The sequence below is a fragment of the Mobula birostris genome, unplaced genomic scaffold, assembly GCF_030028105.1.
Source record: "Mobula birostris isolate sMobBir1 unplaced genomic scaffold, sMobBir1.hap1 scaffold_1214, whole genome shotgun sequence".
NCBI lineage: Eukaryota > Metazoa > Chordata > Chondrichthyes > Myliobatiformes > Myliobatidae > Mobula > Mobula birostris.
The window spans coordinates 19406-36447 of NW_027274255.1; the positions used below are offsets into that span (position 1 = coordinate 19406).

General features: G+C 47.6%; 1 protein-coding gene across 1 annotated transcript; it reads right to left on the reverse strand.

The window, feature by feature from the left end:
- Nucleotides 1-1083: 1083 nt before the first annotated feature.
- Nucleotides 1084-6196, reverse strand: LOC140192361 (solute carrier family 22 member 6-A-like). The gene is made up of 4 exons (XM_072250012.1): nucleotides 5753-6196; nucleotides 5359-5462; nucleotides 3498-3652; nucleotides 1084-1256 (listed from the first exon to the last, which is right to left on the reverse strand). The coding sequence occupies exons 1-4, from the start codon at nucleotides 6152-6154 to the stop codon at nucleotides 1084-1086; spliced, it is 834 nt and encodes a 277-aa protein (XP_072106113.1). The 5' UTR covers nucleotides 6155-6196.
- Between the last annotated feature and the right edge of the window lie 10846 nt (nucleotides 6197-17042).

Sequence of the window (17042 nt, forward strand, 5' to 3'; positions counted from 1 at the left end):
CCCTTTTCCTACCTATGTCATTGGTACCAATATGTAACACGACCTCTGGCTGTTCTCCTTCCCACTTCAGGATACCGTGGACATGATCAGAAAAATCCTAGACCCTGGCACCTGGGACGCAAACTACCATCCGTGTTTCTTTCCTGCGTCCACAGAATCGCCTATCTGACCCTCTAACTATAGAGTCTCCTATCACTGCTGCCATCGTCTTCCTTTCCCTACCCTTCTGAGCCACAGGGCCAGACTCTGTGCCAGAGGCACGGCCACTGTTGCTTCCCCCAAGTAGGCCGTCCCCCCCCCCCAACAGTACTCAAGCAGGAGTACGCACTGTTAAGTGGGACAGCCACAGGGGTACTCTCTAGCACCTGCCTCTTTCCTTCCCTCTCCTGACTGTGACCCACTTATCTGTCTCCCGTGGCCCCGTTGTGACTTCTTGCTTATAGCTGCCATCTATCACCTCACTCTCCCTGACCAGATGAAGGTCACCAAACGCGGTCCCTAAGGAGCTGCAGCTCGACGCAGCTGGCACAGGTATGGCCGTCTGGGAGGCTGGGAGTCTCCCGGACTTCCCACATCTGACACCGACCACAGAACACCGGCCTCACAGACATACTCCGTGTCTGTATTCTACGCAGATAACCTACCTAACAGTGACACGGGATTTCTGATTATCCGCGGCTCCGTGGAATCTCACTGTCGATCGATAAAGCCCTGACGTCATCGTTCCTTGTTTATTTAACCATTTTCATTATCGCCCCTGAAACTTTCCCTTTGCCCCGCTCCCAGTGGACCGAGATAGTCGTGGTTGGCGTTACGCTGTTACGCTACCAGAGACCCAGGTTCAATTCGCGCCGCTGTATGTACATTCTCCCGGTGGCCACATGGATTTGCTCCAGGTGATCCTGTTTCCTCCGAAGTTAGTAGGCGAATTATCACGTGAGTGTAACTGGGCCTTGTGGGCCCGTCGTTCCGTAAGGGGCCGTTTGGCTGTTTACTGTGTCGTAGCTCTAAATGAAATAAATCTGACAGACTAACAGTGGTGACTTTCGATTCGAGTAAATAAGAGAGGAGTGGCGTTGGACTTTACCAGGAATAAAGGAAGAAGATAAAGAATGGGACGGAGACCGAGAGCTGGAGCCAACGCCAATCCTTGAAAGCGTAAGCGAACCCGGGCAGGAGGAGCTGGCCAGCCGTGTAACTGAAGTTAAGGATCGTCGTAGAAGTTGTTCGAACTCTGGTTGGAATCCATTCGACCACTGGGTGGAAAGCGGAGAGAGATGGCATATTAATCAAAGTGGAATCCGTCCACGCCTCTTTCCCCTCCTCCACCCTCTCTACCTGCCTATCATCCCTTTAGGTCCCTTGCCCCCCACTGTTGACATCTGCCTTCCTCACCCCCCTCCCCTGGACCTCTCACTTCACCCTCCTCTCCTATCTGATTCCACCAATTTCAGCCCTTTGTTACCCTCACCCTTTCAGTCCAGTTCAAAGGTCTCGGCCTGAAACGTCTCTTCTCGCAGATTCTGTCTGACCCATTGAGTTTGTCCAGTGCTTTGTGTATTGATTCTGAATCGGCTCGTATTCAACTGACATAGAGTGGAATACAATCTGCTTATCAACAGGACCGGACAGTGGGGAGATTTATACAAGGTTCACTGGGTAAGAACAGGCATGTTCGAAGAATCGTTCATTTGTTAGTGTGATATGATATGGGTGATCATGGGCTTTCCATGACCATGATCGGTCTTAGCAAATTTTTCTACAGAAGTTGTTTGCCATTGTCTTCTTCTGGGCAGTGTCTTTACAAGACGGGTGACCGCAGCCATTATCAATACTCTTCCTGATGTTAGTTGTCACATAACCAGGACTTGTGATATACCACCTGCTTACATGGCTTCACCTGACCCTGATCGGGGGGTAAAGCAGGTGCCACATCTTGCCCGAGAGTAATCTGCAGTTAGTGGAAGGAACACCTCCTTTGGTAGAGATGTATCTCCACCCGGCCACCCTAATTTTAAGAATATCAGGGCCAAAAGTGCCGGTGAGAGTGTTATGGGTGCTGTCCACCTACACTGGCCTGAATCCTGAGGGAGTTACGGTAGGGCAAGGGTTAACATAATATCCAGGCAAGGATAGAGTGCAGAAAGCCCGGGAAAGAAAGGTTTTGCAGAACATCTCTTCTCTATGTCCAGCAGGGGACTGGAGACATTTCACAGGGATGAGATGAGGCTGTGAAACACACACACCAAGGAAGGCACAATTGCCTTACGAACTTCAAATTATCATCGCTGGTCAGCTTGCAGTTTCTGTTGACTTTAATGCCTCTATTATCAACGGCAATTGATCCTGCAAGGAAGGAATCTGACTACACAGTTTACCAAGGTCTGTAATGGCGAGTCAATTCTGTATAGCAATGGCATTTTCTGTTCTGACTTGACAACACTTTGGTGACAGGGGCCGGGCTGTTCTTGTGCACGAGTAAAGAAAGTCTGATTGAGGAACGGGAGAGTTTACAGAGTCTAGATGTTGGTCTCTGGGGTTTTGCGACTGCTTTGTATGTTGGGTTGTGCTGGTGAGGGGGTGTGGGTGTTGATTTTTTTTGCTGGAGCGAGGAGGGGGAGGGGAGGGTTGATGCTTTTGCTGCCTCTTGTGTGTGGGAGGGAGGGGGAGCTTTGGGGTTCTGACGTTTCCTCTCATTCATTCTTTGGGATTTTTCTCTGTCTCGTGGATGTCTGCGAAGAGTAAGAGTACGATTTTCAGGTTGCATACTGTATACATTCTCTGATATTAAATTGAACCATTGAACCATTGAATCAGGCCACTTGGCCCGTCGAGTCCGTTCCCCATTCAGTGAAGGCTGGTTTTTCACTCTGAACGATTTTTCCGACTTCTCGCCGTAACCTTTAACCCCCTGCCTAATGAAGAACCTATCAAATGAAGACCCCTACCCAACAACTTGGCTTGCACAGCTAACTGTGACAATTAATTCCACAGATTCACCACCCTCTCCTAAAGAAATTCCTCCTCATCTCCAATCTAAAGGCATGTCCCTCTATTCTCAGACTGTTCCCTTTGGTCCAAGACTCTCACACTGTTGGAAACATCCTTCCCACTCTATCTCAGCCTTTCAATACTCGATAGGTTTCAGTGAGATCCCCCTCATTCTTCTAAACTCAAGCGAGTACAGGTCCAGAGCCACCAAACACCCCTCATACATTAACCCTTTCATTCTTGGGTTCATTCTCTGTACATCATCTGGACCCTCTCCAATGTCAGCACATCTTTTCTTAGTTAAGGTCCCAAAATTCTTGCAACACTCCAAGTGTGGTGTGACCAATGCCTTATAAATTCTCAGGGTTTTAACCTTGCTTTTATATTCCAGCCCTCTGGAAGTGAACGCTAATTCCACAGATTTGCCACCCTCTGGCTGAAGAAATCCCTGCTCATGTCTGTTCTTAAGGGAATATCCTTCTATTCTGAGGCGACTGTTTACTCACTGAGGGATATGGTGTTGACGCTGATACCCGACAAGCCAAACCCCAACAGAAATCTCCAGAAGCAGAAGAGCGGGAAGGAGGAGGAGAACGCTCCACACGTCCCCGACACAGCGACCAGGAAGTGCAACCATAGGAGCAGGGTTTGGCGGCCATACCTGACGGACGAGAAGCATTGGGTAAGCACCAGTGAACAGGAGTCCACGCTGACATGGGGTTACAGGAGAGCATCGGTAAGTGGCTCTCTGGTCCTTGTGATGTGGCTAATGTTTGAACGGCTGTGTGATGTTTGACTGATGTCATCCAGGAGTCTGATCCATCATAGGACATAGTACATTACAGCACAGTACAGGCCTATTGGCCATCATTTTGTACTGACCCTTAACCCACTCCAAGATCAATCTAAGCCTTTCCTCCCACATAGCCCTCCGTTTTTCTATTATTCATGTGCCTATCTAAGAGTTTCTGAAACTTCTCGAATGTATCTCCCTGTGCCCCAACCCAGGCCGTGTATTTCAGTGTAAAAAATCTTACCTCCGACATCCACGGCCCTGCCTATCATCACTGTCATTATCTGCCAAGCTGTACGAAGTGGGCAATCATGACCTTTGCCCATTACTGTTCTTGGCAAATTTTTCTACAGAAGTTGTGTGCCATTGTCTTCTTCTGGGCAGTGTCTTTACAAGACGGGTGACCCCAGCCATTATCAATACTCTTCAGAGATTGTCTGCCTGGTGTCAGTGGTCACATAACCAGGACTTGTGATCTGCACCGGCTGCTTGTACGACCATCCACCACCTGATCCCACTGCTTCAAGTGACCCTGATCGGTGTGGTGGGGGGGGGCGTTGCTAAGCAGGTGATATACTTTGCCCAAAGTTATCCTTTCTATCTCCCCTTATACTTTTCATAATCACCCTAAAAGCATGACCTCTGGTATTAGTCATGTCCCCCACGTCCATAGTTCCCTCAAAGTTGCCGCACATGTTGATATGGTGGTTAAGAAGGCTTTTGGTGTGCTGGCCTTCATCAGTCAGGGAATTGAATTCAAGAGCCGTGAGGTAATTTTGCAGCTCTATAAAACCCTGGTTGGACCACACTGTACTGCGTTCAGTTCTGGTCGCCTCATTATAGGAAGGATGTGGAAGCTTTAGAGAGGGTGCAGAGGAGATTTACCAGGATGCTGCCTGGATTAGAGAGTGTATGCTATGAGGAGAGGTTGAGCAAGCTAGAGATTTTCTTTTTGCAGCGAAGGCGGATGAGAGGTGACTTGATGATAAGAGGCACAAATCAAGTGATAGTCAAGAACTTTTTCCCAGGGTGGAAATGGCTAATACGAGAGGGCATGATTTTAAGGAGATTGGAGGAAAGTATGGGGGGATGTCAAAGGTAGGTTTATCACAGAAAGTGGTGGGTGTGTGGATTGCCCTGCCTGGGGTGGTGGTAGAGGCAGGTACATTAGGGGCATTCAAGAGACTCTAAGATAGGCATGTGGGGTCCACATCCAGAGATCCCTGAAAGCCAATAGGGTGGTTAAGAAGATGCAGAGTGTTTTGGTCTTCAGCAGTCTGAATATCCAGTTCGAGGTAATGTTGCAGCTCTATAAAACTCTGGTTAGACCACACAGCAGCTTAAGCACTCTCATTCAGCAGTTGCCTCCCCTCCCCTGATGCTGTTTGACCCATTGAGTTTATTCAGAGATTACTTGTTAACCCATCTGCGTGTTATCCTTTGAGTGATTTGGATGTGTGACTGTCACTGTGGTGTGGGGTTTTATTGTGGATTCTCTTTCTGTGGCTCCCAGCAAGAAGACGAATCTCACCACTGTACTTTGATAATAAATGTACTTGGAACGTTGAACTTACTTGTCGGCCAGTCTGCCCAGGACACTGGCTCCGATCAGCAGTCCGGCCATGTAGATGGACTGTACCATCCGCTTCAGAGACTTCCGATCACACACGAGGTCCCACTGCCGAAACAAGGGCACAACTGACCGTCACTGAGGACACGGCAACTCCGCGCTGCCCAATTACACCCATGTGACCAATTACCCTACTAACCCACACGTCTTTGAACTGTGGCAGGAAACCCACGCGGTCACAGGGAGAATAGACAATCTGCTTACAGAGCCTGTCGGGAATTGAACCCGGGTCTCTGGTGCTGTAAAGCGTTGTGTCACGGCGCATTCTGTTCACTCCATCAAGCCACCCCCTTCAGTGCACCATCCCCCAGAAGTGAGGGGGGCATTTCCAGCCGTACCTCTGTCACAATTGTTGACGTGAACTGGGAGTGGTCGTACACCCACCCATCGGTGCATGCCTGTGTGTCAGGTTGGCTCCCGTTGCCCTGCGTCTCGTTGGTGCCCAAGAGATGCCACTGCGGGGAGGTGTACATGCGGCACTTGTCCGGCCTCCCTTCCCGGTCCATGGGCAGGAACACCCGGAGAAACTCCGCCCTCAGTGGCTCCTCCGTCACATTGAGATACCTGGAATCCGCACCTCCCAGCCGCACCCTGCACCGGTGGTCGGGGACAGCGGCCACGAAGTTCTGGAGGAGATTGTTGCAGGACGTGAACAAGGTCGGAATTGATAGTAGGGCAATGTGGATGGCTTGGAACTTCCCCAGGTCTCCAACCATCTCCAGGATGTCCCCAAAAGCCATGGTCTGAGCAGGAGGAGGGCAGACCAGGTGTACTGAGGCAGACTGTGCTGGCAATCGATGCCTAAACCCACACTCAGCCTTTTGTATGTGATGTCCGGTAATGTGTAACATGCTGATAACAAGAGTTAATTAATCATTCTGAACTGTTAATCTACAGTGGCATGCAGAAGTTTGGGCACCCCAGTCAAAATTTCTGTTACTGTGAATAGTTAAGTGAGTAGAAGATGAACTGATCTCCGAAAATCATAAAGTTAAAGATGAAGCAACACACATCAAAGTTGCTGGTGAACGCAGCAGGCCAGGCAGCATCTGTAGGAAGAGGTACAGTCGACGTTTCAGGCCGAGACCCTTCGTCAGGACTAACTGAAGGAAGAGTGAGTAAGGGATTTGAAAGTGGGAGGGGGACGGGGAGATCCAAAATGATAGGAGAAGACAGGAGGGGGAGGGATGGAGCCAAGAGCTGGACAAGTGATAGGCAAAAGGGATACGAGAGGATCATGGGACAGGAGGTCCGGGAAGAAAGACAAGGAGGGGGGACCCAGAGGATGGGCAAGAGGTATATTCAGAGGGACAGAGGGAGAAAAAGGAGAGTGAGAGAAAGAATGTGTGCATAAAAATAAGTAACAGATGGGGTACGAGGGGGAGGTGGGGCCTAGCGGAAGTTAGAGAAGTCAATGTTCATGCCATCAGGTTGGAGGCTACCCAGACGGAATATAAGGTGTTGTTCCTCTAACCTGAGTGTGGCTTCATCTTTACAGTAGAGTAGGCCGTGGATAGACATGTTAGAATGGGAATGGGATGTGGAATTAAAATGTGTGGCCACTGGGAGATCCTGCTTTCTCTGGCGGACAGAGCGTAGGTGTTCAGTAAAGCGGTTTCCCAGTCTGCGTCGGGTCTCGCCAATATATAGAAGGCCACATTGGGAGCACCGGAGGCAGTATATCACCCCAGCCGACTCACAGGTGAAGTGTTGCCTCACCTGGAAGGACTGTTTGGGGCCCTGAATGGTGGTAAGGGAGGAAGTGTAAGGGCATGTGTAACACTTGTTCCGCTTACAAGGATAAATGCCAGGAGAGAGATCAGTGGGGAGGGATGGGGGGGGATGAATGGATGAGGGAGTCGCGTAGGGAGCAATCCCTGCAGAAAGCAGAGAGAGGTGGGGAGGGAAAGATGTGCTTAGTGGTGGGATCCCGTTGGAGGTGGCAGAAGTTACAGAGAATAATATGTTGGACCCGGGGGCTAGTGGGGTGGTAGGTGAGGACCAGGGGAACCCTATTCCTAGTGGGGTGGCGGGAGGATGGAATGAGAGCAGATGTACGTGAAATGGGGGAGATGCGTTTGAGAGCAGAGTTGATAGTGGAGGAAGGGAAGCCCCTTTCTTTAAAAAAGGAGGACATCTCCCTCGTCCTGGAATGAAAAGCCTCATCCTGAGAGCAGATGCAGTGGAGACGGAGGAATTGCGAGAAGGGGATGGCATTTTTGCAAGAGACAGGGTGAGAAGAGGAATAGTCCAGATAGCTGTGAGAATCAGTAGGCTTATAGTAGACATCAGTGGATAAGCTGTCTCCAGAGACAGAAACAGAAAGATCTAGAAAGGGGTGGGAGGTGTCGGAAATGGACCAGGTAAACTTGAGGGCAGGGTGAAAGTTGGAGGCAAAGTTAATAAAGTCAATGAGCTCAGCATGCGTGCAGGAAGCAGCGCCAATGCACTCGTCAATGTAGAGAAGGAAAAGTGGGGGACAGATACCAGAATAGGCACGGAACATAGATTGTTCCACAAAGCCAACAAAAAGGCAGGCATAGCTAGGACCCATACGGGTGCCCATAGCTACACATTTAGTTTGGAAGAAGTGGGAGGAGTCAAAGGAGGAATTATTAAGAGGACTAATTCCGCTGGACGGAGCAGAGTGGTGGTAGAGGGGAACTGCTTAATCCCCTTCTCGCAATTCCTCCGTCCCCGCCACATCTGCTCTCAGGATGAGGCTTTCCATTCCAGGACAAGGGAGATGTCCTCCTTTTTTAAAGAAAGGGGCTTCCCTTCCTCCACTATCAACTCTGCTCTCAAACGCATCTCCCCCATTTCACGTACATCTGCTCTCACTCCATCCTCCCGCCACCCCACTAGGAACAGGGTTCCCCTGGTCCTCACCTACCACCCCACCAGCCTCCGGGTCCAACATATTATTCTCCGTAACTTCCGCCACCTCCAACGGGATCCCACCACTAAGCACATCTTCCCCTCCCACCCTCCCTCTGCTTTCCGCAGGGATCACTCCCTACGCGACTCCCTTGTCCATTCGTCCCCCCTATCCCTCCCCACTGATCTCCCTCCTGGCACTTATCCTTGTAAGCGGAACAAGTGCTACACATGCCCTTACACTTCCTCCCTTACCACCATTCAGGGCCCCAAACAGTCCTTCCAGGTGAGGCGACACTTCACCTGTGAGTCGGTTGGGGTGATATACTGCGTCCAGTGCTCCCGATGTGGCCTTCTATATATTGGCGAGACCCGACGCAGACTGAGAGACTGCTTTACTGAACACCTACGCTCTGTCCGCCAGAGTAAGCAGGATCTCCCAGTGGCCACACATTTTAATTCCGCATCCCATTCCCATTCTGACATGTCTATCCACGGCCTCCTCTACTGTAAAGATGAAGCCACACTCAGGTTGGAGGAACAACACCTTATAGTCCGTCTGGGTAGCCTCCAACCTGATGGCATGAACATCGACTTCTCTAACTTCCGCTAATGCCCCACCTCCCCCTCGTACCCCATCTGTTATTTATTTTTATACACACATTCTTTCTCTCATTCTCCTTTTTCTCTCTCTGTCCCTCTGACTATACCCCTCGCCCATCCTCTGGGTTCCCCCCCACCCTTGTCTTTCTCCCCGGACCTCCTGTCCCATGATCCTCTCATGTCCCCTTTGCCAATCACCTGTCCAGCTCTTGGCTCCATCCCTCCCCCTCCTGTCTTCTCCTATCATTTTGTATCTCCCCCTCCCCCTCACACTTTCAAATCTCTTACTAACTCTTCCTTCAGTTAGTCCTGACAAAGGGTCTCAGCCCGAAACGTCGACTGCACCTCTTCCTAGAGACGCTGGCTGGCCTGCTGCATTCACCAGCAACTTTGATGTGTGTTGCTTGAATTTCCAGCAGCTGCAGAATTCCTGTTATTTGCGAAGTTAAAGATGAAACATTCTTTTCAACATTTTAAGCAAGATTAGTGTATTATTTTTGTTTTGTACAATTTTAGAGTGAAAAAAAGGAAAGGAGCACCATGCAAAAGTTTGGCTACCCCAAGAGATTTGTCCTCTCAGATAACTTTTACCAAAGTCTCAGACGTTAAATGGCTTGTTAGGGCTATGGCTTGTTCACAGTCATCGTTAGGAAAGGCCAGGTGATGCAGATTTCAAAACTTTATAAATACCCTGACTCCTCAAACCTTGTCCCAACAATCAGCAGCCATGGGCTCCTCTAAGCAGCTGCCTAGCACTCTGAAAATTAAAATAAATGATGCCCACAAAGCAGGATAAGGCTATAAGAAGATAGCAAAGCGTTTTCAGGCAGCCGTTTCCTCAGTTTTTAACGTAATTAAGAAATGGCAGTTAACAGGAACGGTGGAGGTCAAGTTGAGGTCTGAAAGACCAAGAAAACTTTCCAAGAGAACTGCTCCTAGGGTTGCTAGAAAGGCAAATCAAAACCCCCGTTTAACTGCAAAAGATCTTCAGGAAGATTTAGCAGACTCTGAAGCGGTGGTGCACTGTTCTACTGTGCAGCAACACCTGCACAAATATGACCTTCATGGAAGAGTCATCAGAAGAAAACCTTTCCTGTGTCCTCACCACAAAATTCAGCGTCAGAAGTTTGCAAAGGAACATCTAAACAGGCCTGATGCATTTTGGAAACAAATCCTGTGGACTGATGAAGTGAAAATAGAACTTTTTGGCTGCAACGAGCAAAGATATGTTTGGAGAAAAAAGGGTGCAGAATTTCATGAAAAGAACACCTCTCCAACTGTTAAGCACAGGGGTGGATCGATCATGCTTTGGGCTTGTGTTGCAGCCAGTGGCACGGGGAACATTTCACTGCTAGAGGGAAGAATGAATTCAATTAAATACCAGCAAATTCTGGAAGCAAATATCACACCATCTGTAAAAAAAAAAAGCTGAAGATGAAAAGAGGATGGCTTCTACAACAGGATAATGATCCTAAACGCACCTCAAAATCCATAATGGACTACCTCTAGAGGCACAAGCTGAAGGTTTTGCCGTGGCCCTCACTGTCCCCCGACCTAAACATCATCGAAAATCTGTGGATAGACCTCAAAAGAGCAGTGCATGCAAGACGGCCCAAGAATCTCACAGAACTCGAAGCCTTTTGCAAGGAAGAATGGGTGAAAATCCCCCAAACAAGAATTGAAAGAGTCTTAGCTGGCTACAGAAAGCATTTACAGGCTGTGATACTTCCCAAAGAGGGTGTTACTAAGTACTGACCATGCAGGGTGCCCAAACATTTGCTTCAGGCCCTTTTCCATTTTTTGGTATTTTGAAACTGTAAAAGGTGGAAATAAAAAAGTAATCTTGCTTAAAATATTAAAGAAATGTGTCATCTTTAACTTTATGCCTTTCGGAAATCAGGTCATCTTTTACTTGGTTAGTTATTCACAGTAACAGAAATTTTGACCGGGGTGCCCAAACTTTTGCATGCCACTGTAAGTTTAATGACCGCTGTCACTGTGAAATCAGGTTTTAAGAAGCACAGCGTAAAGGAATTGTAAACACAGGAGATTCCGCAGATGCTGGAAATCCAGAGCAACACACTCAGAATGCTGGAGGAACTCATCAGGTCAGACAGCATCTATGGAAATGAATAAAGAGTCAACCTTTCAGGCAGCTATCCTTCATCAGAACTGGAAATCCCTCTGAACTTTTCCTATCCATGTTCCTGTCTATATCCCTCTAAACCTTTCCTATCTGTGTACCTGTCCATATCCCTCTAAACCTTTCCTATCCGTGTACCTGTCCATATCCCTCTAAACCTTTCCTATCCGTGTACCTGTCCGTATCCCTCTAAACCTTTCCTATCCATGTACCTGTCCATATCCCTCTAAACCTTTCCTATCCGTGTACCTGTCCGTATCCCTCTAAACCTTTCCTATCCGTGTACCTGTCCATATCCCTCTAAACCTTTCCAATCGGTGTACCTGTCCATATCCCTCTAAACCTTTCCTATCCGTGTACCTGTCCATATCCCTTTAAACCTTTCCTATCCGTGTACCTGTCCATATCCCTCTAAACCTTTCCTATCCAAGTACCTTTCCATATCCCTCTAAATCTTTCCTATCTGTGTACCTGTCCATATCCCTCTAAATCTTTCCTATCCAAGTACCTGTCCATATCCCTCTAAACCTTTCCTATCCGTGTACCTGTCCACATCCCTCTAAACCTTTCCTATCCAAGTACCTGTCCCTATCCCTCTAAACCTTTCCTATCTGTGTACCTGTCCATATCCTTCTAAACCTTTTCTGTCCAGGTACCAGTTCATATCCCTCTAAACCTTTCCTATCCATGTACCTGTCCATATCCCTCTAAACCTTTCCTATCCGTGGATCAGTACTTGGAGCTATGATGTTGTGGCCATTACAGAGACTTGGATGGCTCAGGGGCAGGAATGGTTACTGTGAGTGCCAGGCTTTAGATGTTTCAGAAAGGACAGCGAGGGAGGCAAAAGAGGTAGCGGGTGGCACTATTGATCAGAGATAGTGTCACGACTGCAGAAAAGGAGGAAGTCATGGGAGGGATAGAGTCTCTGTGGGTAGAAGTTAGAAAAAGGAAGGGGTCAATAACTCTATTGGGAGTTTTTTTTATAGACCACCGAATAATAACAGGGACGTCGAGGGGCAGATAAGGAGACAGATTCTGGAAAGGTGTAATAATAACAGGGTTGTCGTGGTGGGAGATTTTAACTTCCCAAACATTGACTGGCATCTCCCTAGAGCAAGGGGCTTGGATGGGGTGAAGTTTATTAGGTGTGATCAGGAAGGTTTCCTGACACAATATGCAGATAAGCCTACAAGAGGAGAGGCTGTTCCAGATCTGGTATTGGGAAATGAGCCTGGTCAGGTGTCAGGTCTCTCAGTGGGAGAGCATTTTGGAGATAGTGATCACAATTCTATCTCCTTTACCATTGGAGGGGGATAGGACAGACATTGGAGGGGGATAGGACAGACAAGTTAGGAAAGCGTTTAATTGGAGTAAGGGGAAATATGAAGCTATCGGGCAGGAACTTGGAAGCATAAATTGGGAACAGATGTTCTCAGGGAAATGTATGGCAGAAATGTGGTAAATGTTCAGGGGATACTTGCTCGGTGTTCTGCATAGGTACGTTCCAATGTGACAGGGAAAGGATGGTAGGGTACAGGAACCGTGATGTACAAAGGCTGTTGTAAGTCTAGTCAAGAAGAAAAGAATAGCTTACAAAAGTTTCAAAAAACTTGGTAATGATAGAGACCTAGAAGATTATAAGGCTAGCAGGAAGGAGTTTAAGAATGAAATTAGGAGAGCCAGAAGGGGCCATGACAAGGCCTTGGCGGACAGGATTAAGGAAAACCCCAAGGCATTCTACAAGTATGTGAAGATCAAGAGGAGAAGACGTAAGAGAATAGGAGCAATCAAGTGTGACAGTGGAAAAGTGTGTATGGAACCGGAGGAGACAGCAGATGTACTTAATGAGTACTTTGCTTCAGTATTCACTACGGAAAGGATCTTAGTGATTGTAAGGATAATTTACAGTGGATTGAAAACCTTGAGCATATAGACATTAAGAAAGAGGATGTGCTAGAGCTTTTGGAAAGCATTAAATTGGATAAGTCTCCGGGACCAGATGAGATGTACCCCAGGCTACTGTGGGAGGCGAGGGAGGCATCATCAATGGGGATGGGAGAGGTTCTGGAGAATTGGATAGTTACAGATAGCCCAGGAAATTATAGACCAGTGAATCTTACTTCAGTGGTTGGTAAGTTGATGGAGAAGACCCTGAGAGGCAGGATTTATGAACATTCGGAGAGGCATAATATGATTAGGAATAGTCAGCATGGCTTTGTCAAAGGCAGGTCGAGCCTTACGAGCCTGATGGAATTTTTTGATGATGTGACTAAACATATTGATTAAGGTAGAGCAGTAGATGTAGTGTATATGGATTTCAGCAGGGCATTTAATAAGGTACCCCATGCCAGGCTTCTTGAAGAAGTAAGGAGACATAGGATCCAAGGGAACATTGCTTTATGGATCCAGAACTGGTTTGCCCACAGAAGGCAAAGAGTGGTTGTAGACAGGTCATATTCTGCATGGAGGTAGGTGACCAGTGCTGTGCCTCAGGGATCTGTTATGGGACCCCTTCTGTTCATGATTTTTGTAAATGACCTGGATGAGGAAGTGGAGAGATGGGTTAGTAAATTTGCTGATGAATCAAAAATTGTGGGTGTTGTGGATAGTGTGGAGGGCTGTCAGAGGTTACAGCGGGACATCGATAGGATGCAAAACTGGGCTGAGAAGTGACAGATGGAGTTCAACCCAGATAAGTGTGAGGTGGTTCATTTTGGTAGGTCAAATATGATGGCAGAATATAGTATTAACGGTAAGACTCTTGGCAGTTTGACGAATAGAGGGAGCTTGGGGTCCGAGTCCATAGGACATTCAAAGCTGCTGTGCAGGCTGACTCTGTGGTTAGGAAGACACATGGTGCATTAGCCTTCATCAACCATGGGAATGAGTTCAAGAGCCGAGAGGTAATGTTACAGCTTTATAGGACCCTGACCTGTATTGTGCTGTAGGTTTTCCATGTTTCTATGTACCCATGTACCTGTTCATATCCCTCTGAACCTTTCCTATCCGTGTACCTGTCCATATCCCTCTAAACCTTTCCTATCCGTGTACCTGTCCATATCCCTCGAAACCTTTCCTATCCGTGTACCTGTCCGTATCCCTCTAAACCTTTCCTATCTGTGTACCTGTCCGTATCCCTCTAAACCTTTCCTGTCCGTGTACCTGTCCGTATCCCTCTAAACCTTTCTTATCCGTGTACCTGTCCGTATCCCTCTAAACCTTTCCTGTCCGTGTACCTGTCCATATCCCTCTAAACCTTTCCTGTCCGTGTACGTATCTTGGTGAAGAAGTTGCCCCTCAGGTTGCCACGAAATCTTCACCATCAGAGAGGCTGCAAAGAAATCATTGTCATTGGAGAGGTGGTCATAGGGGACAAAGAAATAGTCAATGAATTGAATAAGTATTTTGCACCAGTCTTCACTGTGGAAGATACGAATAGTTCGCCAGATGTTTGAGAGTGTCGGGGGCAGAAGTGAGTGCAATTGCTATTAGTATTACTAAGGAGAAGCTGTGTGGGAAGGTGTGTGTAGGTAGATAGGTCACTATTCTCCAGGGTTCTGAAGGAGGTGCCTGAAGAGATTGTGGAAGCATTAGTAATGATCTTTTAAGATCACCCTGACCTTCAGTAACTCCATCTATCTACACTCACCTGCGACCCACCCAGCACATTCTTCCTTGTGCTGCTGTCATGACACAGTTGGTGGTGGTGGCTAGAGAGCTGTCCTCAAAGCCCTAGAGACCCGGGGATCGATCCTGACCTCTGGTGCGTGTGCGTATGTGTCTTTGTTTTTGGAAGAAAGGGTGTGCTGACATTGGAGAGGATCCAGAGGACGTGCCTGAGAATGAATCCAGCAACGAAAGGGTTAATGAACCGTTCGATGGCGCTGGGCCTGTGCTCACTGGAGTTTAGAAGAATGAAGGGAAGGGATCTCATTGAATATTGGAAGGCCTCGATAGTGTAGACGAGGAGAGGATGTGTCCTATAGTGGGAGACTTTAGGACCAGAGGGCACAGCCTCAGAATAGAGAGATGTCATTTGGAACAGCGATGAGGAGAATTTCTTCAGCCAGAGCATGGTGAAGGTGAATGAATATGTGTGGAACTCATTGCCACAGATGGCTGTGGAGGCCGAGGCATTGGGTATATTTAAAGCGGAGTTTGATAGGTTCTTGATTATTCAGGCGGTTAAAGGTTATGGAAAGAAGACGGGAATGGGGTTGAGAGGGATGACGGAATGGCGGAGCAGACTCGATGGGCGGCATGGTCTAATTTGGCTCCTATGTCTCATGGTCTTATGAGGCTGAGCGGGTGTGTGTATACATACAGTGCCTATAAAAAGTCATCTATTGTCATCAAAAGTCACCCATTGCGGCCTCCTCTACATCGGTGAAACCCGACGCAGATTGGGGGACCGCTTCGTCGAGCACCTCCGCTCCTTCCGCCACAACAGACAGGATCTCCCGGTTGCCACCCACTTCAACTCTGTTTCCCATTCCCATTCGGATATGTCCATACATGGCCTCCTCTACTGCCATGACGAGGCTAAACTCAGGTTGGAGGAGTAACACCTCATATACCATCTAGGTAGTCTCCAGCCCCTTGATATGAACATAGAATTCTCCAACTTCCGGTAATTCCCTCCCCCTCACTTCCTCTATCTTTATTTCACCCTGCCCCCTCCCCCCCAGCTGCCTATAACCTCCCTCATGTTTCCACCTCTTTCTACTACCCATTGTGTTTTCCCCTATTCCTTCTTCACCTTTCCTGCCTATCACCTCCCTGCCTCCCCTCTCCCACCCCTTTATCTTTCCCCTTACTGGTTTTTCACCTGGAACCTACCAGCCTTCTCCTTCCCACCCTCCCCCCACCTTCTTTTTGGGCGTCTGCCTCCTCCCTCTTCAGTCCTGACGAAGGGTTCTGACCCGAAACGTTGACTGATTGTTTCCACAATGCTGCCTGACCTGCTGAGTTCCTCCAGTGTGTTGTGAGTGTTGCTTTGACTCCAGCATCTGCAGAGTATTTTGTGCCTATAAAAAGTATTCACCCCCCTTGGAAGTGTTCATGTCTTATTGTTTTATAATATTGAATCACAGTGGATTTAATTTGACTTTTTTTTTACTGATCAACAGAAAAAGACTCTGGTGTCAAAGTGAAACTGGGTCTCTACAAAAATCATCTAAATTAATTACAAACATAAAACACAATAATTAATTGCATAAGTAAACACCTCCTTTAATATGACACATCAAATCATCACTGGTGGGCCAATTGGTTTTAGAGGTCACATAATTAGTTAAATGGAGATCACTGTGTGCAGTCAGGGTGTTTCAATTGATTGTAGTAAAAATACATCTGGATCTAGAAGATCCAACTGCTGGTGAGTCAGTATCCTGGCAAAAACTACACCATGAAGACAAAAGAACACTCCAAGCAGCTCTGTGAAAAGGTTATTGAAAAGCACAAGTCAGGAGATGGATACAAGAAAATTTCCAAGTCACTGAATATTGCTTGGAGTACAGTTAAGTCAATTATCAAGAAATGGAAAGAATATGTCACAACTGTAAATCTGTCTAGAGCAGGCCATCCTCAAAATCTGAGTGACCATGCAAGAAGGGGATGAGTGAGGGAGGCCACCGAGACAACTCTGGAGGAGTAACAAGCTTTAGTGGCTGAGATGGGAGAGACTGCACATGCAGCAACTGTTGCCTGGGTGCTTCACTAGTCACAGCTTTATTGGAGAGAGGCAAAGAGAAAGCCACTGTTGAAAAAAACTCACATGAAATGTCAGCTAGAGTTTGCCAAAAAACATGTTGGAAACTCTGAGGTTGGCTGGAAGAAGGTTCTATGGTCTGCTCAAACAAATATTGAGCTTTTTGGCCATCAGACTAAATGCTATGTTTGGTGTAAGCTAAACACTGCACATAATCAAAAACACACCATCCCTCACATGAAGCATGTGGTGGCTGCAACATGCTGTGGAGATGCTTCACTGCAGCAGGCTC